The sequence below is a fragment of the Idiotropiscis lumnitzeri genome, chromosome 2, assembly GCF_059441095.1.
Source record: "Idiotropiscis lumnitzeri isolate Australia: NSW breed Sydney's pygmy pipehorse chromosome 2, RoL_Ilum_1.0, whole genome shotgun sequence".
Classification (NCBI taxonomy): domain Eukaryota; kingdom Metazoa; phylum Chordata; class Actinopteri; order Syngnathiformes; family Syngnathidae; genus Idiotropiscis; species Idiotropiscis lumnitzeri.
Genome location: NC_142392.1, coordinates 26,012,182 through 26,038,448, shown reverse-complemented (window position 1 = coordinate 26,038,448; position 26,267 = coordinate 26,012,182). Strand labels below are relative to the sequence as shown.

The 26,267-nt window shown below is 43.1% G+C and overlaps 2 protein-coding genes and 1 long non-coding RNA gene across 4 annotated transcripts in view; all 3 read right to left on the bottom strand.

Moving 5' to 3' along the window:
• Window positions 1-4,755: 4,755 nt before the first annotated feature.
• LOC148342111 (uncharacterized) lies at window positions 4,756-12,880 on the bottom strand. The gene is made up of 4 exons (XM_088288063.1): window positions 12,876-12,880; window positions 11,185-12,001; window positions 6,580-6,648; window positions 4,756-4,854 (listed from the first exon to the last, which is right to left on the bottom strand). The coding sequence occupies exons 1-4, from the start codon at window positions 12,878-12,880 to the stop codon at window positions 4,756-4,758; spliced, it is 990 nt and encodes a 329-aa protein (XP_088144189.1).
• Window positions 12,881-18,293: 5,413 nt separating this feature from the next.
• LOC148342110 (uncharacterized) lies at window positions 18,294-22,160 on the bottom strand. 2 transcript variants are annotated; one of them, XR_015840222.1, is made up of 3 exons: window positions 20,060-22,160; window positions 19,845-19,974; window positions 18,294-19,529 (listed from the first exon to the last, which is right to left on the bottom strand). It is a non-coding gene; the product is annotated as an uncharacterized LOC148342110 (long non-coding RNA). The 2 variants fall into 2 exon arrangements; XR_015840223.1 differs by having other exon boundaries at window positions 20,088-22,160.
• A 2,141-nt stretch (window positions 22,161-24,301) lies between these two features.
• Window positions 24,302-26,267, bottom strand: part of LOC148342109 (uncharacterized) — a 31,519-nt gene continuing 29,553 nt past the window's right edge. The window contains exon 3 of the mRNA XM_088286673.1: window positions 24,302-24,390. Coding sequence (XP_088142799.1) covers window positions 24,361-24,390 — 30 coding nt within the window. The 3' untranslated portion in view covers window positions 24,302-24,360. The remainder of the gene's footprint in view (window positions 24,391-26,267) is intronic.

Below are 26,267 nucleotides of genomic sequence, written 5' to 3'. Positions count from 1 at the left end.
AATCAGTCGGCCTCGCTCCCTCCCACCGCACGGGTCCACGTCCAAGGGAAGGTCCTCCCCAGGTTAGTCATCGTCTGTATAGTTGATTCCCGTCTGGTCCCCAAGACTGGCACGCCAAGGCTGGCCTTCTCCGGCAGGCAGTCTCTCCGTCTCTCTCCTCTCTGGCATTCCTCTGGAATCTTGTCGGTGTGCATGTGCACGTGTATATGCAGGTGTATGTAAGTGTCTGTGTGTGTCCATGCATATGTGCATGTGCTCTGATCTCCAATTCTTCAGTTTTTCGGAATGTGTTTTTCTTTTGATAGCGTCTATGTGAGTCCTCCAGTGCCCAATTTGGTATGTTTGCATCTCTACAGCCAATGTGGAGAATGTGCTTCGTCGTATTTGTCCGTGAAGTGCTGTCAGTGTGAGTGCAGGTCATGGAAATGCTATGTGTGCAAATTTGTTCTCACTACCCAAAATTTCAAAAAAGTTCACACATTTAAACTAAGTACTCTAAATTTAGCATGAGAAAAATATAATAAATCAGAAAACAGGACTACAATCCCAGTTATTCTTGTGACCCGTGCTTCTACTTTCATCTGATAAATGCTTTTTGTTTCATCAATGTTTAACATATTCCGTAAATATGAACCTGCTAAATTAAATAATTGACCTTCTGTCCCGTAAGTGGGCGCGGACAAGGGCATGAACGAGAGCAGAGAGCCGTCGTGACAGTCCGTAACGGAGCAATGCACCGCCAATGAGTTGTCGGAGTGAGGTGTTCAAATAGTCCAGTAATTAGGGGAGCAGATGGGCATCAGGTGTGTGAGGGTAACGGGGAACAGGTGCGTGGCTGGTGGGGAACGAGTGCTGGAGGGAACGTCCCACTCAGCTGACTAAATAAACAGAATGAGCACATGGCAGGAAGGTGAAGAAAATAATAACAAAAACACTGACATGACCGACACGGGTTATGACAGCAGTATTTTTTATCATTGCAGCATTTTATTAATTTTCCCTCTGTACCATAGACAGACATTCGGAGTGTTTCCTTACACTTGTAAATGTTGTGGGATGTAAGTGTGTATATACACATGGGGATTTGTGTGTTTACGTATATACTGTGTATATTCGCATAGGTTTGCTTTTTCTGAATGTCTGCTGCTAATGTTATACATTAACGGCCACATTGCACCGCCGCCTCGGTGTGATCTATATCTTTGCTGCTGTAACACTGCAAATTTCCCCATTGTGTGACTATTAAAGGACATCTTTATCGTTATCTTTAAAAACCTTGTGTTGGTGCTTGCTACATAATTTTCCATAAGATTAAGATTGAACAAAATGGTGAAACAAAATTTTAAAAAGTAAATACTGTAACGATTAAACATTGAATACTAAATTAATCCTAAAGCAGTTCAATGAATCTTGAAATTAATAGTGAATTATTGTAGTTTAATGAATACTGAAACGAATAATGAAATATTAAAGTACATAAAGAAATACCGAAATCATTTTCGAACACAATAACAGTTAAGTAATAAAACAGTGACATATTTTCATTTAAAATTCGCAACCACATCGCAACCTGTTGAAAAACCCTGCAAAGGTGCAAATATGTTGACATAAAGTATCACTTTATCATGTCAACTGTTAATAATAGGGAAATACATTTGGAATACTATCTGTTACTGCCGTTTCAATGATACGCTGGCGAAGGAAAGTTTTTAACGCGCACTCACTCACCATGGGTTGAAGTTGCGATGATGTTCGCTCGGCTTCACTGGTCTTGATGTTAATGTGCAGTTATGTATGCCACGTCAAACAGTCAAGGGTTAGTCTTAATCGTAGTCATTTCAGTCCAGATGTCATGCCGTGAAGTCAAGTAAATCAAATAAATAAATAAATAAATGGCTACGCTCTTCCAAACTTCAAATCAAAACCATACGCGCATATGCGGTAATCAATACAATATATTATCTTCTATCTTCCGGTTTGTACATAAATAATGCGTCTTGAGTAAGTGCGGTTGAAAACGGTATCCGACCAGCGTTCCCCACCTGTCCTGCATTCGTTATTGATGGATGAGCGCAACTGGCGCTGACGTCATCAATTGCCCGAGTGGTGGTGTTGCCATACTGCATTACTCAAAAGAAAACTGCTCCAACATACCGGCCCCTATTATTATGGGCAAAGCGAAATAATAATACTCAAAATTTGGAGCATCGTACAAATATAAATAAATACCAATTTGGCAAATCGCACTTTTGAGAAGGTGCGTCATTGACTAGCTGGAACCAGCAGACAGATCTTGGTTATCGGTCTCTCTATGGTACTGGTCGGCGTCTGAAGTTTCACACTTCTTACAGTTCCTCTTTGATCAGGGTTTGTATCTACCACTCTGGCAATAACCCAAGATCCTCTTGGGGAGTTGGCATCAGCAATCAGCACAACATCTCCTTTAACAAAGTTTCTTCTGCTTCTGCTCCATTTATGGCGTTCTTGCATAAGTGGAAGGTATTCCTTTACCCATCTGGACCAGAACAAATCTGATAAATACTGTACTTGTCGCCAGCGTTGTCTGGCATATGAATCGGTTTGCTTGAAGAGTCCAGGTGGCAGCAAAGGCTTTACCTTTAATAGCAGGAGGTGATTTGGGGTCAGCGGTTCTAAATCGTTAGGATCATCGGACAGGGTGGTCAATGGACGGCTATTAAGGATGGTTTCCACCTCACAGATGACAGTGACGAGGCTCTCATCGTCCAGAATTTGCTGCCTTGTAATGGAAAGCAAAGTCCTTTTCAATATCCTAATTAATCTTTCCCACACGCCTCCATGGTGGGCAGCGGCAGGGGGATTGAAGGTCCACCTTACGTCCTTCTGCTGCATGGCTTGGGTGATCTGATCCTGATTCCATTCCCCAATCGCTTCCTTCAATTCTCTTTCTGCAGAGACAAAATTAGTCCCGTTGTCGGATCGTAGTTCATTCACTTGACCTCGACGACAAATAAAGCTTCTGAGGGCGTTTATGCAAGAATCTGTATCAAGCGAATGGGCCACTTCAAGGTGTATTGCACGGCTGGTCAAACATGTGAAGAGGACTCCATACCGTTTCATTATGCTCCTCCCACGCTTGATTTCAATGGAGCCAAAATAATCAACTCCAACATTAGTAAATGGTGGCAGATCCGGAGTGATCCTGTCCGTTGGTAAGTCTGCCATCTTCTGCTCACCAGTACTGCCTCTTAGCCTCCTGCATACTACACAGTCGTTGATGACCTATCGGCAAAGAGTGTTGGCACAGGGGATCCAATATTTCTGTCTTAATACTGATAGCGTGTGGTTCCTCCCACTATGCCCCACTTGCCTGTGAGTATGTTCCATCAGGAGTCTTGACATGTGGTGTCCCTTTGGGAGAAGGATTGGGTGCTTCATGCCTTCTGGCATTGCTAGCCTATTTAGTCGTCCTCCGAATCTCTATATGCCTTTATCAAGCAATGGGTCAAGCTTGGAAATTGAGCTTTGACGTTTGATGCTCCTGACTTGATCCTTTAAGGCCTTGATTTCATCTGCATAGCTATGCGCTTGACAAAACTGCACAATAGCCCTCTCTGCTGACTTCAGGTCTTCCAAGTCAAGCTTCTATGCTCGGATGGGATCTTTCAATGCCTTCATCTCAAGTTCGATCATGAGCTTTTGCTTTACTTGGTTCTTCTCTTTTGTTTGAACAGCGATAGTTACTTCCTTCCTATGGATTTTCAAACTTTGTAAAAATGTCTTTAAACGCAGGTACCATGCAACTGTCCTTTGGAGTTTGGCCCACGTTGAAAAATGATGAATGAGCCTATCAGTCGCATTTGAGTCTGATGACAGTATCGCATTGGCTGTGGCCTTCCAGTCCCGGATTTCGGGGTCATCTTGAGGGATTGACCCAATGTCCGCAAGAGAGTGTGGCCAGTGTTCCTCGGCACGAAGTAGGAACAGAGGTCCTTTGGCCCAGTTATTTTGCTTCAAAAAGGCTTTGGCAGTCATACCACGGGAGGCACATTCTGCAGGGTTGGCTTTAGTGTTAATGTATCGCCACTGTGTCCACTCAGTTGACTCTCTGATGACTCCAACGCGATTGGCAACAAATGTATGGAATCTCTGCGTGTCATTCCTTATATATTTCAGAACAGAAGTGCTGTCTGTCCAAAATGTTGATGTTTTTAATGGGATCTGCATCTCATTTTTTAGCATTCTATCAATCCTGACAGCTAGCAAGGCTGCAGTCAACTCCAGTCGTGGTATTGTCATCCTCTTTAGGGGTGCTACTCTTGCTTTCCCGAAGAGGAATGCCGTGTGTATGATGCCATCAGGGGTGGTAAGTCGGAGATAAGTCACAACTCCATAACCTTTCTCACTTGCATCACAGAAGTTATGGAGCTGGGCCGTAGCAATTTTTGTGATGTTTCTTGCCTTAATGCACCTTTCTACCTTATAGTTCTCCATTAGCTGTAACCCGTCAAGCCACTGTTGCCATTTCAACTCATAGGCTTTGGGTATTGGGTCATCCCATCCACACTTCAGTTTGCACAGTTCCTGCAAAATGTACTTTGCGGTAAATGTAAATGGAGCAAGGAACCCTAAAGGATCGTAAACTGAGGATACAATGGAAAGGATAGCTCTTCTGGTGGATGAATTTGTCTTTAAGGAGACACAAAACACAAAAGAGTCGTCTTCAATGTTCCATCCCACCCCAAGAGCTCGTTCAACGGGTAAGCGTTCTTTGTCCTAATCAAAATCCTTTACTTCTGTGGCACGTTCCTCTTCTGGTAGGTGTGCCAGCACCTTCTTACTGTTACAGACCCATTTGGCAAGTCTAAATCCTCCCTGTGCACAGAGGGAGGCTAACTCCTCACATAATTTTGTAGCTTGAGCTTCAGTCGATACAGACTTTAAACAGTCATCCACATAAAAATTGTGCAGCACTGTTTCGACAGCTTCCTTAGAGAACTTCTCCTTGTTGTCCTCAGCAGTTCTTTTTAAGGCATAGCTGGCGCAGCTTGCGGAGGATGTCGCGCCAAACAAATGTACAGTCATCCTGTACTCTGTAATTGCTTTTGTGATGTCGCCACCTGGCCACCATAAAAATCGAAGAAAATATATGTCCTCTGGGCACACTCGGACTTGGTGGTACATCCCTTCTATGTCCGCCATCAATGCAAATGGCTCTAGCCGGAACCGAGTGAGTACTCCTAACAAAGTGTTAGTGAGATTCGGTCCTGGAATCAACTCGTCATTAAGTGAAACACCTTGGAACTGGGCAGAGCAATCAAAAACAACTCGAAGTTTGTGCTTCTTTGGGTGTCGCACACCATGATGAGGAAGATACCAAACCTTTCCCTCCTCCAGCACCAACTGCTCCTGTGGGACAAGTTCCGCGTGCCCTTTCTTGATGACTTCTTCCAAAAAATTTGTATATTCGTGGTGAAAATGCGAATCTTTCCGCAACTTGTTTTTTAAGCTCCGGGCACGGTATTCCGCCAGCTCTTTGTTGTTAGGCATAAAAATATTGGTTTTCTTGAAGGGGAGCTTCATCTGGTAATGTCCATTCTTCATTTCAACCAAGGAGGACATTATGTCCATGAACCTTTTGTCCTCCATGGACATTTCTGCCTTTTCTTCATATGATTTTTCTGGAAAGTCGTGATTAAAGTTCTGTTTCACGAGATCTTCTAAATTCATTACTGAAATACAATGACTGTGTATCTCTGGAGGCTGATCATCTGTGCCATTGCAAGTATTCAGAAGTCCATTAACCACCCATCCTAATCTAGTTCGAAGAGCATATGGACCGTTGTCTCTGCTGTTGATTACCTTCCATGGTTCCATGGTTTGAGGAGCGTTTGTTCCAATAAGAAGGTCCACATTTGAATCAATACGGGTCAATTTCACCTCCTTTAGGTAATCCCATTCCTTCAGTGATTCCGACGTTGGAATTTGTTCCTTTGTTACAGGTATCTCATCTTGGGTGTATACTGCCGGCAGCTTTATGAAGTCATTTTCCTCAAGATTAGAAACTTCAAGGCCTGAGATTTTTTCCACAGTTGTCGTCTTCTGGTGTCCAAGGGTTTTCACGAGAATTCTCGTTTTCCTTCCGCGGACATTTAGTCGTCTTTGCAAAGCAGTTGTTCAAAATGTTGCTGTGCCACCTGGATCTAGAAAGGCGTACGTTTGCACACAAGTATTGCTGTTTGCCATTTTCACCTGAACAGGAACTATGGCGAGTGTCTGAGTGTCACCGGCCCCGATATGAAGGTGCTTCTCTAAAGACACAAGAGCGCTGGCTACTGCTGGCGTCTTGTCTGTACCTGCGACTGGTGTCTCTTGCTTGTCGTCTGTCTTTGTCCTTTCAATGTGTAGCATTGTAGGATGCTTCAATGTGCAGATTTTGCAGGTATGTCTTTTTCTGTAGTCCTTGCTAATGTAAACTTTGTTCATGCAGCCAAAACAGATTCCATTTGATTTGAAGAACTCAACTTTCTCTTCCCTCTTTTTGTTACTCAGTTCTTTGCAGTCTTCAATAGCATGGTTCCTTTTACAGCACAGACATACCTTTCTGGATGCTAGGTCTGGGGCTTGACCTTGAGCCGATTCCTCGGTTGCCATGGCGGTGAAGCTGCTCTTGTATGCCGTTGAGACAGGTTTTATTTTAGGAGGGAAAGTCATTTTCCTTTCATCCTTTCGTTGTGGTATGGCAGTGTCTTGGATTGTCCCGAATGTTGGGTCACTTGCCATCTTTGCTTGTTTTTCAACAAAGTTTACCAGCTGCTTGAACTTGGCTCTGGCTTTGGTACGTTCCTGGTACTTGAAGGCTACACTTCTCCATCTATCCCTCAGCTTAAAGGGAAGCTTTGAAACTATGGTGCGTAGGTGAGTGGTGGTGTTTAAGTCATTGAGGGACTTTACAGCTACCATAGCATTTGCGCAACTGCGCAGGAATAAACCATATTCCTTCAGTCCCAAGGAGTCCTCTGATTTAAGGACCTGCCAGTTCAAGACCTTCCTTTGGTAGGCTGATGCAATGAGAATATCACTTCCATAGTGTCTCTGTAACAGTCTTTTTGCTTTTCCATATCCTTGTGCTGGTGGCATATGAATGCAGCTTCGCACAAGTATTCTCGGTTGACCTTCAGTGTATTGGTCCAAAAAGAATAATAGATCACGAGCATTGTCCGTTTTGCTTTCAATGCAGTGCTCAAAGGTGCGTATAAAAGTATGGTAATGCAGGGGGTCTCCCTTAAAAATTGTGAGCTCCTTCGCAGGTAAAGTGGAAAGTCTCTGCTCTTTAATTAGCATTTCGGTTATTTCGTTTTGCTTTTGCATTATTTTTAATAGCTCGGAACAGGAATCAGTTGGTTTCTGGGTCGGCTTGGCATTGGTGGTTTTGCTGTGTGTGGGCGATGGTGTTTGAGGCCTGGTCCCGTTAAAACAATCAAATGGTTGTGGTTGCCAACCTGTTTTTCCACTGCGCTCATCATTACCATCATCATCATCGTCACATTCATCATCAGCATCGTCAGTTTCCGTAGCACTGCCGTCATCAATATCCCATTCACCATTACCATAACCATAACGGAGTTCTAATCCTTTCTTTGGCCTTTATTTGTTGCCCTTTACACTTAAACTCATGTCCTCATAGGTTTTGAGTTTTGCATCTGCAGCAGCAAGTTGCATTTCAAGAACCAACATTTCTCTTTTCGCCTTTAATTTAGAAATAGAAATAGAAATAGAATAGAAATCCCTTTATTGTCATTGTACTCAAGTGTGCAACGAGATTAGAGGGCTCCCCTCTCCAGTGCAATACAACAATAATACAGACAAATATATAAATTAGATAAATAAATAATTTAGCTTCTTCTTGTTCAAGGGCCTGTGCTTTCTTTAGACCTTCGACCTGGACTAAAAGTGTAGCTCTCTCCACTTCAGCGTTGCATCTGGTTGAGGATGAGCGGCTGCTACATTTGCTCTCTTTGGTATCCCGCTCCAATTTGCTCATTATTCCCACTGACACACAAGAATCCTGACTTTCCCTTTCACAGTTGGTCTGCGTTCGTTGTCCTTTAGCTTTCAAATTCTTCCATTTCATGGGTGAGACACTTAACGATGTCATTTTTCGTTCTGCCTTTATTAATATCCTCAATTCCAATAGTTTGGTCGAGATTGCCATTATTATCATTGGTGCGAGACATCGTGTTAACTTCACGAATATGCGTACACGCAATCTACAGCGACAAGGCGGTGTTTGTTTTGACAGCGACTTGACTGACTCGTTCGTTGTTCAAAAAATAGTGTCTCTATCACGATATACAATCGGCAAAGTCAACACGGAAGTTTGGAATGTGTTCGTTCACTTGTGCTTCGTTTAACATTTGCAAGCGTTAAAAACAATACAAGTCATACCTCTATCTTTAAGCTGCATGCGTTTCAATAATGCTTCACGTCAATTCATTCCGCGTTGGCTGAACGATCACCATTAAACGATCCACTTTATTTATAAACGATCAATCATTCCAAACGGCCACGCCACTATCCACACGACAGCGCTCCGTCTTCAAACTTTTACTTCTTTCGTCAATTACTTTCCTTTCGGACGTTTTTCAACCTTTTGTTACTGCCATTTCAATGAGCTGGCGAAAGAAAGTTTTAACGCGCACTCACTCACCATGGGTTGAAGTTGCGATGACGTTCGCTCGGCTTCACTGGTCTTGATGTTGATGTGTAGTTATGTATGTCACGTCAAACAGTCAAGGGTTAGTCTTAATCGTAGTCATTTCAGTCCAGATGTCATGCCGTGAAGTCAAGTAAATCAAATAAATAAATCAATGGCTACGGTCTTCCAAACTTCAAATCAAATCCATACGCGCATATGCGGTAATCAATACAATATACTATCTTCTATCTTTCAGTTTGTACATAAATAATGCGTCTTGAGTAAGTGTTGAAAAACGGTATCCGACCAGCGTTCCCCCACTTGTCCTGCATTCGTTATTTATGGATGAACGCAACCAGTGCTGACGTCATCAATTGCCCTAGTGGTGGTGTTGCCATACTGCATTACTCAAAAGAAAACTGCTCCAACAGATAAAATGTTTTGCAAGTGAAATTAAATTGTTCCCAAAAAGTCCATGTCCTTCTCTCCACTAACTATACTTCAACTTTAATGGACGACATCCTCACATTGTTCTTTTTTTCTTCCTCTCCTAATTTTTGTTGTTCAACGATGCACTTTTTGTATTCAATATGTGCCAAAGTTGTTTGCGTATCGATATTTTCAAATTTATTTCAGAAAAAAAGTACCATGGCGCCATCTAACGACGAAGACGCAAATGCACAACTCCGAGTGGTGACGTTTGCTTATTAAAAATAAAACAAACAAACAAAAAAAATGTTTTCGAAGCATATAGAACTCAAGGGAAAATATTATTGAACCAAACAATGATATTTGGAAACAATTTTTTTTTAATTATTACAAAAACATTAAGAGCAGCAGTTAGAATGCAGAAGACCCTTCTTTCGACTGTGTTTTTGAGTCTTCCCGGATGTCGTACTGTTGTAAAATCCGATTGGACAGTAAACAGCCAATCAAAATCAGCCCGAGTGTCCGACTCCTGATTGGTTAATAATTGTGGCACAGTTTGCAACGTAGGCGTAAAATTGTGTTTTGTACCCAAGAGGAGAGAGAAGCCGGAAGAGTTGCTCATTTTTGTGGAACCCACAGAGAGACAGCCGTTTTGGATCGGCTCATACTCAAGGACATTTTGGGGGGACTTCAATAAATTTGTCAGTTTATTTCTTTATAAAGACTTTTCTTTAAAGTGGGAAAATGTTGTTTTCTGTTTCTTTTAGAAAAATGGTGCCGAAGATGCTTTTTTCATAATTTATTTGCTCATACTTAGGGCTAGGTTTTTATTCATAAATGTAAGTTTGGCAATCAGAAACCGACATTTTCACACTGACACTGTTTTCGATATTAGACTTTGAAATGACTCCACTAACACAAAGGCTCAGAAAAAAAGGTGTAAAAGTGATTTTATTGATGACTGTGGAAGGCACCGATTTCATAAGCACCGTTTCTTCTCACACCTTTTCCATTCGGTGCGATTAAAAAGACAACTAAAAAGAGGCTGCAGGGAGGAGCCAGGCAGAAGGTGAGCGGGATTGAACTGGCAAGACGCCTGTTTGCCGCTGGCCCTCTCCCATTCGCGAATGGTGCAAAACGAAAGCTTTACCTGGTTTGTTTTGGTTTTCAGCCGTCTTTAGTAAGTTATTTCAGTCTAAAAACGGCGTCAGGGCATTTTAAACCTGACATTATATAAACAATCCAACGTACAAAAAATATAATATAGCATGAAAAAAATATTTGGTATATTTGACAAAATTGATAGAGCTCAACCTAGAAAGTGTATTTAACCAGTCAGAAATTTATTCACAAAGCATAATATTCCATGCATGTGAGGGGATATTTGAAGAGTTTGAGTTTTGTTCAATGGACCATTCATACCCGAGCCAGCCAAACACAGCGAGAAAACCAGCGCTGACTCCAGTCGCCATCAAGTTGCCAACTCCTGACATTCCAAAACCTTTGAGAGAAACTGAGTCGATTTGCCTTTCTCGGTCTGGTTCTTTTTATAGTTCAACTTATCGATCAGTTTTTCACCTTTTCACACAGCGTAATGAAGGCCAGTTGAGCAAGTGGAACAAGTGATTTTATTGATGATTGTGGAAGGCAACGATTTCACACCTTTTCCATTAAGTACGTTTAAAAAGACAACTGAAAAGCATAATGTTAAAAAATGTTGTTCCAGGCAAAAGCAATTAATTTTATTTATAATGTTCGATGTAAACACACAAAAAAAATTCTCATCACTCAGACACAATGGTTCTTCTGGCACTGATCACATTGGCTTAATGTCAATAAAAGAGCTTTGCAAAATTCAATTCATCATATTTCATTCAAAATCACATTTACATCTTACCACAGAGAGTCGGTTCCTTCAGTTTTTTTTGTCATTTTTTTAATCTTCAAGCATCGCTGCTTTTGTCACCAACACAATTGTGTCTCTCAGCACTATGTTTCGTGGAAAATTTTTTCGCACAAACGCTGCAACAGAATGGCTTGTCTCCATTGTGCTTTCTTGTGTGGTTTGTTAAACTTGCCTTTATAGAAAAGCTTTTACCACAAACCAAGCAGGAAAAAGGTTTTTCTCCAGTGTGTGTTCTTCTATGTTTTCTTAAATTCGACTTTTGAGAGAAACTCTTGCCACAAACTGAGCAGGAAAAGGGTTTTTCTCCACTGTGTGTTTTTGTGTGGCTTTGTAAACTTGACTTTACAGAGAAGCTTTTGCCACAAACTGAGCAGGAAAAAGGTTTTTCTCCATTGTGTCTTCTTGTGTGGCTTTGTAAACTTGACTTTACAGAGAAGCTTTTGCCACAAACTGAGCAGGAAAAAGGTTTTTCTCCAGTGTGTGTTCTTCTATGTTTTCTTAAATTCGACTTTTGAGAGAAACTCTTGCCACAAACTGAGCATGAAAAAGGTTTTTCTCCACTATGTGTTCTTGTGTGTTTTGTTAAACTTGACTTATCAGAGAAACATTTGCCACAAACTGAGCAGGAAAATAGTTTTTCTCCACTATGTGTTCTTGTGTGTTTTGTGAAATTTGACTTAAAAGAAAAGCTTTTGCCACAAACTGAGCATGAAAAAGGTTTTTCGCCACTGTGTGTTCTTGTGTGGCTTGTTAAATTCAACTTTTGAGAGAAACTCGTGCCACAAACCGAGCATGAAAAGTTTTTTTCTCCAGTGTGTGTTTTTATGTGACTTGTCAAATGTGACTTTCCAGAAAAGCTTTTGCCACAAACTGAGCAGCAAAAAGGTTTTTCTCCACTGTGTGTTCTTGTGTGAATTGTCAAATGAAACTTTCGAGAGAAAGTTTTGCCACAAATTGAGCAAACGAGAGGTTTTTCTTTACTGTGGTTTCTTGTGTGCCGTTTTAAAGACAACTTTGAGGTTAATGAGTCAGTGTGACATGCCCTTTCACCTTTAGCTTGCCCATCATCATCATTGTCGTCTGATAATGTGTCCTCATTATGTACTTGTGATGGCCCCCAGTGGTCTTCATCACCTTCTGTTGTCACGTGATGACTTGAGCTGCTGCTTGGAGGCCCCGCCCCTCTTTTGTCCTCATTCTCATCCTTTTTTTCATCTTCAGTCTTTATCGGGACAAAGTTCACTGGTGACTGGTTAATCTCCTCCTCCTCCTCCTTTTTGATGTGAGTCAAGTCTGGCTCCTCTTTCACAGAACAGAAATATTTTTCACTAATGTCTGCAGGACACAAAAAGACGAACACACATTTAGTTTGGTCAAGTCATTCTGATTCAGATCAACCCACTCGTGTACAAACCTGCTTTGAGTGGCACAACACGAGGCTGATTGCAAACTTCGTCCAGCAGTTGAAGATGTTGCTCGTTCTCTTCTTTTATTCCACAAAGTTCCTCTTTGTACTTGGGTGTCGTTCTTGCACACATTTTCAAATGATAATTCCCAAAAATCCGCACTTGATCTCTGTTTGGCGATGAGTCATGTGCCTCTTTTCGTTAGCGGCTAGCTAGCTAACAAGCTAAGCTAACTACGCCGAAAAGCATCAACGCGTGACGAGATGAGGTTATCGGGACACAAAGACTTAATTAATTATGTCGACGTCCTTTAGAGTAGCACTGGACATCCTGTGTGAAAATTACAGTCAGTTCCACGCTAAATCAGAAGAATTTAGCGGCGGGTGTTTTTGTTCCCGTGCGGACGGGTCGGTGGATGTGGTCGAGGTCCATCGGAAGCTGCGCGCTTGCTAATGACGTCATGCTTCAAACACGCATTTTTCAAATATATTTCTTTGCCTCTGTGTTTGTTTTTACCCCCGGCTGTTCTATTTTAATATCTGTTAAATCATATTTTAATTTGGTTGATAAAAAAAATAAAACAAAATAACTGCATGACCGCCACGATGGCTGGTCAGCTCTACGTCACTTCCGCCTATGCCTCGAGAAGCTGCTGCTGCTCCAGCAGTGGGACGTTTACGTTTCTCCTGCCGAACTTGCAACAATGCTGTGTTTCACTCGGGCTGCAATATTGTATGAATACGTCTGCATATAGTGGGAAATATTTATCAATCTAGTATTTCCAAGTTTTCCCTCCGACAATTGACGTGACTTCTTCGACAGGCACGCAGTGGACACCGAAAGAAGAAGAAAAAAAGTATGATGTAAATGAACTTTATTATTTTGTAATTGTTTTTATTTAGTAACTCAGAACACACAAATGTAACACACAGGGGTGGCAAACATGCAGTCAAAGAAATATAATACATCAATATATTATAACGCCTGACGTCATCAACAGGCTTCCGAAGGACCCCGTCCACAACCCGAACACATCGAGCAACCCGTCCCCATCTGGTACCGACACCGGAGTGAAAACCGGAAGTCAGTCAGGACATTCCTCGCTGTGATGTGATTGGCTGCTGGAAACAACACACAATATAATAAACAACAAAAAAAGTATATTCAGAGAAACAAACCCAACATATTATCAAATTTCCCCATTGTGGGACTAATAAAGGACATATTTATCTTTATCTTTAGAACAGCACATTCTGTTTCTCATTTCTACAGTATCTTTTTAAAATTGTCCGTTTCTTCTGTATGAATGAAAAACAAAGGGCGACTCTTAATAAATCTGCACGAATTAACCGTTTCGCCATTGATAAAATCCACCGTTATGTGGCAAACTAGGATTATACCTTAATGCCAAGTCGCAGCAGAAGAATAATTCTGATATGCAGACAACTTCTCTCTTTTGCCAACTGGCGTAGTTTATTCCAGCAACGCACACGAACTGCTCCTCACAAGAGCCAAAAGCAGAGAGAGAGAAATAAGGCGTGAGCACCTGCCGAACATCGCGTGTTAACATCATCTGTCAGCGACAGCACCCCTTGTGACAAATAAGCACATTACAGAAATAAGCAGTCATACAATTACACTCAACATTCCCACTTATGAACTACTTGTAAACTGAACAACTTTCACAAAGACATAAAGAAATAACATGACATTTGATTGTCGAATATTTCTATGCCAAATATGACCCCTGTAAATTTTTTCAATTTAGATTTGGTCACATGCTTGGTCATAACATCTGCTGCCATGTCATTTGTGGAACAGGAAACAAGTATCATCTTCTCATCTTTTATGATGGATCTAATGAAATGATATTTGATGTCCACATGTTTACACCTCTGCCTGTACACAGGGTTCCTCGCAAGTGCGATAGCCCCTTGATTGTCCTCATGAATGATAGTTTTCGTGTACACATAGTCATCAATACCTTTTAACAGTTGTTCCAAATAAATACACTCCTGTATTGTTAGGGCTAAAGCCATGTATTCTGCCTCACAGGTAGATAGTGCTACTGTTTGTTGTTTCTTGGTCCTTCATGAGACTAGTGCACTGTCATCACACATACTCACACAATGCCCTGTGGTACTGGTCTGTCAGTGGCGTCCGACGCCCAATCTGCATCACTGTAAGCTCGAATACCAAGACCCTCGCTGCTCTTTCTAAAACAGAGCTGTCCGTCGGTTGTACCTCTGAGATAACGCAAGACATGTTTGACCGTGATCCAGTGCTCATCTGTGGGTTCAGAAAAAATGTTGCGATAGTCGGCTCACCACAAAACATAGATCAGGGCGTGTGCCGGTGACCAAATATATGAGACTGCCAACCGCTTCTCTGTACATTTTTACATCAGTCATTCTCGGCGCATCTTCAGTGTAGTAAAGGCATTATTAGTCTAGTTTTTGTTTGCAGGGTGTTTCCCTTGTTCTACACATTTACATGTCAAAATGGTTTAGGATATTTTCCACATACTTTGTGTCACATTTACACGGCCTTCCGAGTGGCTGAAGACCATGCCAAGGAAATGTTTTAACCTGCCTAGGTCCTTCATTTTAAACTTGGTGGATCCCATGCTCTTCACTTGCTCGAAGCCACTTTTGTGTTATTGGCAGCAATGATAAGGTCATCCGCCCAGATAACAATTATCACTTTCCCTTCTTCTTTAGACTCTTTCGTGTATACACAGTGGTCTGCTTGGTTCTGGATAAATTTGTTCCCGGTTAGGTATTTGTGAAGTAATAAATTCCAATTACGTCCAAATTGTTTTCGGCCGTAAATGGACTTCTCCAGCTTATTCACTAGCCCATCTCTTCCTTTCTCATAACCCTCAGGTTGTTCCATGTATATTTCTCTATCAATGGGTGCGTGCAAATAAGCTGTTTTTACGTCAGCCTTTTGTATCGCCACCCGTACACGAGTCAGATTTGCTGTTGGTGAGAATATTTCACCATAGTCTATTCCTGCTCTCTAGCTATAACCTTTCACTACAAACCTGGCCTTGTACACTTTCCTCCCACTGTCTCTCTGCCATCTGGCAATTTAGTCAAAGTGAAAGTGTGGATGTCCTCTAAGGACTTCATCTCCTTGTCCATTGCTTTCTTTCATTTTTTTGACTCAGTTGATGTTAAGGCCTCTTTAAAGTTTAGGGGAATATTGCACATTACTCTGTTGCAGTAGTCTGTGCTAACGAGTGTACTGTCATCCTCCTCACTGCTGTCTTGAGTATAATCTTTTAGATAACCCGGTGGTCTATGCTCTCGAGTAGGATATCTCCCACTGCTTGGGACCTGTGGTGTCCCTTTAGGGTGCTTGTCATCATCATCTTTTGGTTGTTTTGAACCACCAGTTTGTATGTCTGTGCTCGCACAAGGTTGTGGGGTGTCTTTGACTTCACAACTCACTCTAGGTTGCAGGTTTAACTCATAAGTCAGCGTTTCATTTTCACATGTCTTGGTGACAAACTTTACCAGTCTATGCTTTTGTACTTTTCTGTCGCTGGGATAATAAACTAGAAAGGCTGGACTGCCTTTGTCGTGCCCCACAAAATGTCCTTTTTCGCATCTAGAGTCTAGTTGATAGGCATAGCATATTGACCCGAATTTGTGCATCCTAGATAAGTTAGACATTTTCCCTGTCAGTGCTGTGTATGGTGTGGTGTCAGTATGCTTATTAAAACACCTATTTCTTGTATATGCTGCCTCCTGAACAGCATAGTGCCAGAGGCTCTTTGGTAAGTTGCAGTCAATAAGCTTACATCTGGCCATCTCAAAGAGAGTACGCCATTCCCTCTCTGCTACGCCATTCTGGTGTGGGGAATAAGGGCAGGAGGTTTCATGTCTAATCTTGTTCTTTCGTAGCAGTGTCTTAAAGTCTCCGTTTGTGAACTCTGTTCCATTGTCTGACCGTATGTATTTCGCAGTGCCATATGGTGCTACATCAGATAAGAACTTCTTGGTAGCTTGAAGAGCATCGCCATCATCCTTGCTTTCAAAAAATAAACAAACACCGCACCTGTATACACATCTGTAAAAGATTGCACATACTTAAAACCATCAATGGATTTGTTGCTAATCGGACCAGCTAAATCTGTGTTCACCAGTTTTAGCAATGTCTTTACCTTGTCAGTTGGATTTCGGTTTCTCGTTTGGGTGAACTTCCCTTTTATGCATACATCACATTCTTTATCAGGCTTGTGTTTCGCACCACTAATGTGCATGCCAACTGTTACATTTTGCAATTTCAATATATCCTCATAGTTGCAGTGCCCCATTATCTCGTGCCATGTCTGAATATCATGGCTGACTTTACAACACATCGTTTTCATCACACGCTGTTTTCAAGTAGTACATTCTGTTATGCACATAAATGTCAAATGTTGTCCCATCAGGTGCCGTAAGAACGTCTTCACCTTCCTTGAAGAACACTTCGGCACCGTTAGCCGTAGCTGACTTCACAGAAAACAGTTCTTGAGGGAAGGATGGGATGTATAGGGCGTTCTTTAACGCGACTTTACACCGACGCCCCTTACTGTCGATTAAACATACCTGTGCATCTCCCTTGCCTTGTGCCAGCCCAAAAACACGTTTTCCATCTGCTAGTTCCATGCTGTGTTTCTCCGGCCTGAAATGGCTCACAAAGTTCTTAAACCGTCTTTTGTCATTCATAATGTGGGACGATGCACCTGTGTCCACAATCAGTACCGTTCGTTGTAATTACTGTGTTGTCCAGCTGGTATCCTCAGTCTCCATCCTGAAGGAGTAATCCTCACCTCCAGTTGCTCTGCTGGCGTCATCATGTTGCATTTCATGGCTGCCACCGCCGTCATCTTCTCCGCCATCTTGGACGCACGCGTACCGAGCGCTTTGTCCGCGCTTCTTCCGGCATGCTTTGTCCGCGTGTCCCGTGTGTTTACAGAAACTACACCAAACAGTCTTTGAGCAGTCATCTTTACGGTGACCCCTTTCGCCGCATCGCCAACACGCCAGCCCCGTCGGCGGTCCGCTTTTCTTCTTTTGCGCCGCCCGTGCTTTCATCAATCTCTCTTCCGCCTCCTCGGCGAGCGATCCTGTGTCTTCCGCTGCCTCGAAGGTCCGTAATTTGGCCTTGAACTCCCCCAGCGAAACGTCCGTTGAGCCGTGTGTCACCATTAACGTGAACGGCTTATATTTTTCCGGTAGCCCTCTCATAATCATTGCCATCATCAACCCTTCGCTCGGCGCTTCACCCGCGCGTCTCAGCGCCGTGATAATCTGTTCAGCTCTGATGATATATTCAGTCACAGTCTCTGTGTCCGCTTTCTTCAGCGCCGTCATCGTAATGTATAGGGAGACGATGCGGGGCCTACCTTTGCCGATATAGTGTTCTCGCAACACTCTGAGACTTTCCCGGCCCTTGTCTTTTGTGTCTCTGAATATGAGTCCTAAACTTGTGTTGTCGAGAAGTGGTGCCAGCGCACAATATGCGTCGGCATTCAGCTTGTCGTCCTGGGCCCTGGCTTCCTCTGTCAGCGGGCCGGTCGGCTCTTTCAAAATCGTCTCTTTCAAAGCCACTCCGTGCATACAGCACAACATCCTCTCTTCCCAGAGCTCGTACTCATCTGCTCTCCCATCGAAGGTGGGCCACTTGCTTTTGCTTCTGTTCGCCATGGCTTGTGTGTTCGTAGCTCCGCTTTACTGTCCGTTAGCCTAGCTTTAGCTTCCCGCGGTACTCCCGCCGCTAAACTAGCTTTACCTTGCAGCTAACTCGCTACCGTTGCTTCACCGTGCTAACGTGCACTTCGTTACTGCATTCAGAATATATTCTCGCGACTCTGGGCCCATAACCTGATAAAATCCATGGTCATGTGGCATCATAGGATAATACCTTGATGCCCAGTCGCAGCAGAAGAATAATTGTGATATGTAGACAACTTCTCTCGTTAGCCAACTGGCGTAGTTTATTTCAGCAACACACACGAACTGCTCTTCTCCAGAGCCAAAAGCAGAGAGAGAGAAATAAGTCGATACAAGGGTCAACTGTATTCTAATATGCTGCTCTTATTGTTTTTGTAATGATTCAAAATATTTTTTTGTTTTCAAATATCATTGTTTGGTTCAATAACATTGTCCATTGAGTTCTATATGCTTCTATAAACGTTTTTTGTTTGTTTTATTTATTTATTTATTTTAATAAGCAAGCGCCACCACTCGGAGTTCTGCATTTGCGTCTTCGTCTTCGTCATGGTGCCATGGTAGTTTTTTTTCTAAAGATAAATTTCAAAATATCCATAAGCAAACAACTATGGCACATATTGGATACAAAATCTGCATAGTTGAACAAAAAAATTAGGAAAGGAAGAAAAAAAAGAACAATTTGAGGATGAATAATATATGAATATATGAATAATATATTTATTTATGAGTGAAGGTTTGTATTACGATTACTGGCATTATTTTAAACACATTCGGGACAGAATGTCGATTATTAAAGTTAGCAGGTTCATATTTACAGAGTATGTTAAACATTGATTAAACAAGAAGCAGTTATCAAATGAAGCTAGAGGCACCAGTCATGAGAATGACTGCGGTTGGAGTCCTGATGGTTACTGATCTATTATTATATTATCCTCATATGCTAAATTTAGAGTACTTAGTTTAAATGTGTGAACTTTATTGAAGTCTTCAGTAGTAAGAGAAACTTGCACATGTAGTAGCATTTCCATGACCTGCACTCACAGTCACAGCACTTCACGGACAAAGATGACGAAGCACATTCTCCACATTGGCTGTAGAGATGCAAACATATCAAATTGGGCACTGGAGGACGCACACAGACGCTATAAAAAAACACATTCCGAAAGACATAACAATTGGAGATCGGAGCACATGCACATACACACGCACACATGCACACCGACAAGATTACAGAAGAATGCCAGCGGAGAGACGGAGGGATGGCCCGCTGGAGAAGGCCGGCCTTGACGTGCCAGTCTACAGGACCAGACGGGAATCGACCATCATCAGCTATCCAGACGATGACTAACCTGGGGAGGACCTTCCCTTGGACGTGGACCCGTGCCCTGGGAGGGAGCGAGGACAACCGATTCAACCTACATTACCCTTGACATAAAAAACTCCTATAAAAACTGAAGCTGGGCTGAAAGATGGTGCACATTTTTCGACTGTGCTCGCCCGAGTGCAGTTTTCTCGTGAGATTAAGAAAAAGCCGCCCAGATATCTGTCTTTGTACTATTTCCTGAACTCCAGAAATTGAAGAAACTAAATATCGGAACTCTAATCAGTTGTTGAGTCTTTATTTGACCCTTTTCTTCTTGAGTACAAAAAAACGAACACGCATTGGAGTAAGTTTGGCTTTTAAAGGTTGATTTACTAACTAGTTCTCATTTCCACGGTGACTCAAGTCCAACATGACCCAAGGGATCTTTGGTAGACGAGTCGGCCTTGCAATGGCGTGGTGAGGGAGGCTGGAAAAGGAGCGCTTCCTGAATCTTCTGGAGGTCCGCACTGTGAGGGCGAAAGCAAAGGGAAGACAAGGGAAGTAGATATTCAAAATACTTAATAGTAAGGACTGTAGTGTAAGCCGAGGTACCACTTTGAGAGCGGGAATCATCTGGCACCTGCATGATGGTCTGACTGGCTCTTAAACAGTGTTGATTGAGGATCGCATGTAGGTGCGAATGTGTGGCCTCCGGAAAGAGCCACGCCCATCCGGAAATGTGAAGCCCTACAAGACAGACAAGGTGGAGCACAGGAAGCAGTCCCCCCCAAAATAAAACACCACAGGGGGGTGTAACCTACTCAAATAATCTACTTCCTGTTTGCCCAAACAGTGCCTAAACCCTAAATGGTTGCAAAATGTGTGTAGTAATTATTGTGGGGCTATATTTGCAAGATTCCAATATTAAAAAAAATAATATTGTGAGAGAAAATGTCTTAATATTACAATTCTCAAGTTCATTACAGATTAATTGTCATGTTCTGTATTGGTTGATTTTGGTTTAGTATTTAGTTTCATGTTTTGTCCTTTTGATCCTGTGTCTTCTGTCTGTCAAGTCTATTGTGTCCACCTGTGTTCGTTTACCCAAGCCCTTGTGTTAACCAATCAGGTCCTTCCAACCCTCCGTGTCTTGTCCAAGCGCTCCTCGTTGTCTTGTTACTTTGTCCTGTTGCTTTCATTTCTTGTTGGTCCATTGTCGCTTGTCGCTGTCGTTGTCGTTGTTGTCTGATGTTCATGTCCCTGGTTTCATACCTGTCTCGCCGTCAAGATTAGTTCAGCTCTAGCTGGTACCCCCCTCAGCCTGCCGACCAACCCCAAACCCTTCACGTGCTTTTTATTCCACGCCTGTTTCTCCCTCTTTGTCTAGTTTTGACTCACAGCACCCAGCCATTTCACCTCCCCACATTTTTGTAGATTCTGATTTTGAATACATTTACAACCTTCTAGATTCCCAGTGCGACACAGATTTTGTTAGGCCCAGTCAGTTTCCTACCCCCTATTAGTTTTTGTTACCTTTTTCTTTTGATTCCTTTGAGTGTATCCCATCAGACCTTTACTTGGGCACACGTTTGGCCATCTATCCCGGACCTCCGCGGGGTGGTCAACGACGGTTCCCAAGTAAAGGAACTGCCACCAGTCATCGGAACACCCGCTTTTCACACCCTGAGGCACATTCTTCACAGCCACTTTGTTCACCTCGTCCACTATCATTTTCTGCACCTTGTCCCGTTCCACCCACATTTTGTAGACCACGTTTATCAGCACCTGTAGTCTCGGTCCCTCGTTCCCCTAAATCCCTATGGCGGCAGACTGATAGGGATGAGGCCCCCAGTGCCGTCTCCTCGCCAGCTGCAGCTCCCAGACCCATCTCCTCGGCAGCTGCAGTCTCCCGTTCCGGCTCCTCGACAGCTGCAGTCTCCCGTTCCGGCTCCTCGACAGCTGCAGTCTCCCGTTCCGGCTCCTCGACAGCTGCAGTCTCCCGTTCCGGCCCCTCGCCTGCTGCCGCCCCGAGTGCCGGCCCCTTGCCAGTTCCTCAAGCTCCTACTCCGGCGGTGCACGTTCTGTGCCCCCCCCCTGAGTTGCCCAGGATCATTTATACATTTCAACAAACAAAGCAAAGACATCCTACTACTCTCCTATTTGCTATGTGTCATCTGCAGCTAACTTTACCTTTCTCTTATTGGTTGTCTTCCCCGCAGGATGGCGTGTCGGCTCTTCCCATGTGCGCGCCAAGGCAGTTGTTTGTGCTCAACTGCCAATGAGCCACTGGATCTGTTATTCTGCTTTTGCGGTCGCCATTTTACCAATCTCACACAACAGCGCCTTGATGTCTGGAACATTCTGCGTCAGCACACCCAGTTCTCAGCAGTGCAGCTCGTCCTGTACAAAACATCTGCCACCTATGCATTTCACACAGCCTGTCCTGACCTTTTATTGTACGTTGAATTAATGCCCAGTCAGTAAATATCTTTATTGCATTAAACTGAATACATTTAACTTGTAGTCAATCGTATAAAATCCTTTATAGTCAAATGTATCAAATCCTTTACTATGCTGGCAGTTTACCAGGAAGGCACAAAACAGATGCACGTCTTGATCCGTTTTCGACAGGAAACCGTTTAGCTCGCATTTAACAGAAGTGTGACCCAAACATGTCTTGTAAGCTGAAACCGTTCGAACAACTGGAAGCGAGTGGACGGGTGTGATAAAGTCAAAGTGTTCATGTTTTTCCATTCTTCATGAGTTTGCATATTCAAATTGCTTTTGTTCCAGGCCCCAGGTTGGCAGGCGTGTTGACAGATAATAATCCTGCAAATGCAGGTAAAATGATGAGAACGGAGATCATTGTTGCCTTTTAAACGGATCTTGTCAGAATCACGAACTCATAGAAACTACGACACAACGCCACTTTACTGCAGCCTGTTGTGAAGATACAATCACATCGCTGGTACTGTGCTGTTCCTTTACTGCCCTCCGCTGTCGAAACACGCACATGTTTCAAATCAACCTGGAAAATGGATTTCCCTTCACATCAACCATCCCAAATGAACCAAACTGTGACCACATATTTCGTGGGTCACACTTTGCTGTGCTTCAATAAAACGCCGCACAGGAGTGGGAAAGCTTTTCTCTGGACCTTCTCACTGAGAGGTTTGGCGGACCGCTCCTCGCAAGTGACAAAGACAATCTTGGCTGGTAGATTCAGTTGTACAGTCAGAAGGCTAGTCCGGTTGTTTTGCAGAAACTTCTTTGACAGTTCCCAAATATGAACTTGAAAAACATATTCAGCTTAACTGCCTTTGAGAGAAACTGAGACGATTTGCGTTTCTCTTTCTTGTTCTTTTTATAGTTCAACTTCTAGTTCAGTTTTTCACCTTTTCACACAGCGTAATGAAGGCCAGTTGAGCAAGTGGAACAAGTGATTTTATTGATGATTGTGGAAGGCACCGATTTCATAAGCACTGTTTCTTCTCACACCTTTTCCATTAAGTACGATGAAAAAGACAACTGAAAAGCATAATGTTAAAAAATGTTGTTCCAGGCAAAGGCAATTTTATTCATAATGTTTGATGTAAACACCAAAACAAATCATCATCACTCAGACGCTTCTTCTGACACTGATCACATTGGCTTAGTGTCAATAAAAGAGGTTTGCAAAATTAAATTTATATTTTATTCAAAATCACATTTACATCTTACCACAAAGAGTCAGTTCCTTCAGTTTTTTTGTCTTTTTTTTAAGCTTGAACGATCGCTGCAATTCTCACCAGCACAATTGTGTCTCTCAGCATTCTGTTTAGTGGAGAATTTTTTAGCACAAACGCTGCAACTGAATGGCTTTTCTCCACTGTGTGTTCTTGTGTGGATTGTTAAATTTTCCTTTCGAGAGAAACATTTACCACAAACCAAGCAGGAAAAAGGCTTTTCTCCACTGTGTGTTCTTGTGTGGCTTGTTAACTGTGAATTTTGAGAGAAGCTTTTACCACAAACTGAGCAAGTAAAAGGTTTTTCTCCAGTGTGTGTTCTTGCGTGTTCTGTTAAATTTGCCTTTTGAGAGAAGCATTTTCCACAAACTGAGCAAGAAAAAGGGTTTTCTCTATGTATTCTTGTGTGACTTGTTAAATTTGACTTAAAAGAGAAGCTTTTGCCACAAACTGAGCAGGAAAAAGGTTTTTCACCACTGTGTGCTCTTGTGTGAATTATTAAATGAGACCTTCGAGAGAAACTCTTGCCACAAACTGAGCAGGAAAAAGGTTTTTCACCACTGTGTGTTCTTGTGTGCCTTGTTAAATGACACTTTACAGAAAAGCTTTTGCCACAAACCGAGCAAGCAAAAGGTTTTTCACCACTGTGTGTTCTGGAGTGATTTACTAAATTAGACTTTTGAGAGAAACTTTTTCCGCAAACTGAGCAGGAAAAAGGTTTTTCACCACTGTGTATTCTTCTATGTGTTGTTAAATCTGGCTTTTGAGAGAAACTCTTGCCACAAACTGAGCAGGAAAAAGTTTTTTCTCCACTGTGTGTTCTTATGTGCCATTTTAAAGAGAATTTTGAAGTTAATGATTTCCCACAGTGAGAACATACCCAACTGTCAGTGTGACATGCCCTTTCACCTTTGGCTTGCCAATCATCAGCATCATCATCATTAGTATCATTATCGTCATGAGCATCTGATAATGTGTCCTCATTATGTGCTTGTGATGGCGCCCAGTGGTCGCCGTCACCTTCTGTTGTCACGTGATGACTTGAACTGCTGCTTGTAGGCTCCGCCCCTCTTTTGTCCTCACTCTCATCCTTGTTTTCATCTTCAGTCTTTATAGGGACAAAGTTCAGTGGTGACTTGTTGATCTCCTCCTCCTCCTTTTTGATGTGAGTCAAGTCTGGCTCCTCTTTCACAGAACGGAGATCGTTTTCACTGACGTCTGTAGGACACAGAAAGACAAATTTGGTTTGGTGAAGTTAAAGCTCATGCGGCGACTTTGTCTTATATTGTTTCTATCGTGCTACCTTGACTTGTGTCTGCTGCACACGGACCAATGCTTGGATGTGGTGAAACTATGCACATGTGCACAAAACTGTGCAGGGCCACCGGAGGTTCATTGACCGAGCCAGTACAAAGTTCATAAATAAGACGAATACGAACTTGATTTTTTAAAAAACTTAATAATTTGTGTTTTACTCACGAACATTGCTCAACCTATATTGATCTTATTGCCGCAGTGTGCAGTTTTTAGAGTCAGGTTGAATCATTCCATAAGGAATTGCTTGAACAAGATATGTCAGAGTGTTTGTCAAAAACGAGACAAGCCTTCATAAATGAATCACCCAGCCAAGATTGTCTTTGTCACTTGCAAGGAGCAGTCCGCCAAAGAGAAAAGCGTTCCCGCTCCTGTGCGGCGTTTAATTGAAGCACAGCAAAGCAATTTGAATATGCAAACTCATAAAGAATGGAAAAACATGAACACTTTGACTTCCGGTTCCGGCGCCGCGCGAGTGGCTGCCTGTTTACAGCAGCGTGGCTCACTATTGAGCCTTTTTCGTGTGTTTTTTCCCTTTACCCTTTTTTATTTTATTTTTACCTCACCTCAGCAATGGACATCCAACTTGCGGTGGTTTTACTGCTGTTGGGGGCTGTTTTTTGCGCGATCGTGTCCGGAGACGAAACTCTGAGCTACGGATCGATCGTGTACACAAGAGATCAGCTGTTAGCACTCCGTGCTAACCCCGCGTCGGCTCCCGGAGCGAGACCCGATATCCCCCGCGAGCTGAGGAGGAAGAGACGGGGATGTCGTGCGGGGGCTAAACGCCAGGCAAGGAGGAGACGATACCACCCCGTCCTCCCGTCCGTTATTATGGGGAATGTTCGATCCCTCCCCAACAAAATGGACGAGCTAACAGCGCGAACCCGGCACAAGAGGATTTTCCGGGAGGCTAGCTTGCTGGTGTTCACGGAGTCGTGGCTAACAGAGCTAACGCCGGACGCCGTCGTGGAATTGGACGGCTTCCAAATACTACGCGCGGACAGGACACTGGAGAGCGGTAAGAGGAAAGGGGGAGGGCTGGCTGTGTTTGTTAATGATATAGATGGTGTAACCCTGGGCACATAACTGTTAAGGATCAACTTTGCAGTCGGGACATTGAGCTGATAGCTGTTAGCATGCGTCCGGTCTACTTACCGCGAGAGTTCAGTCATGTGATCGCGGTGGCGGCGTTCGTGCCACCCTCCGCTAACGGTGAGACAGCCTGTAACGTACTGACTGCAGCTGTGAGCAGGCTACAAACACAGCACCCAAATGCCTTGCTCCTTATCTCTGGTGACTTCAATCATGCTTCTCCTTCCTCCTCTCTGCCTTCATTCACACAATATGTAACATGCCAAACCAGAGACAATAAAATATTGGACCTCTTCTATGCCAACACCAAGGAGGCGTACACATCACTGACCCTCCCCTCGCTGGGCACAGATGATCACAACTTGGTGGCTCTCCTGCCTGTGTACAAACCTCTCGTCCGCAGGCAGCCAGCTGTGACAGGCACAGTTCAGAGATGGTCCGGAGAAGCCGAGGAGCCCTTGAAGGACTGTTTCAACACAACTGTGTGGGAGGTATTCAGCGAAGCTCACGGTGAGGACATTAATGGTCTAACAGACACAGTTACAGACTATATTAACTTCTGCATGGAGAACACCATTCCCACCAGGACTGTAAGATGAACAAACCCTGGATCACACAGGACATTAAAGCTCTCCTGAAGGAGAAAAAGAGGGCTTTTGCGTCAGGTGACAAGGACGAGCTGAAGA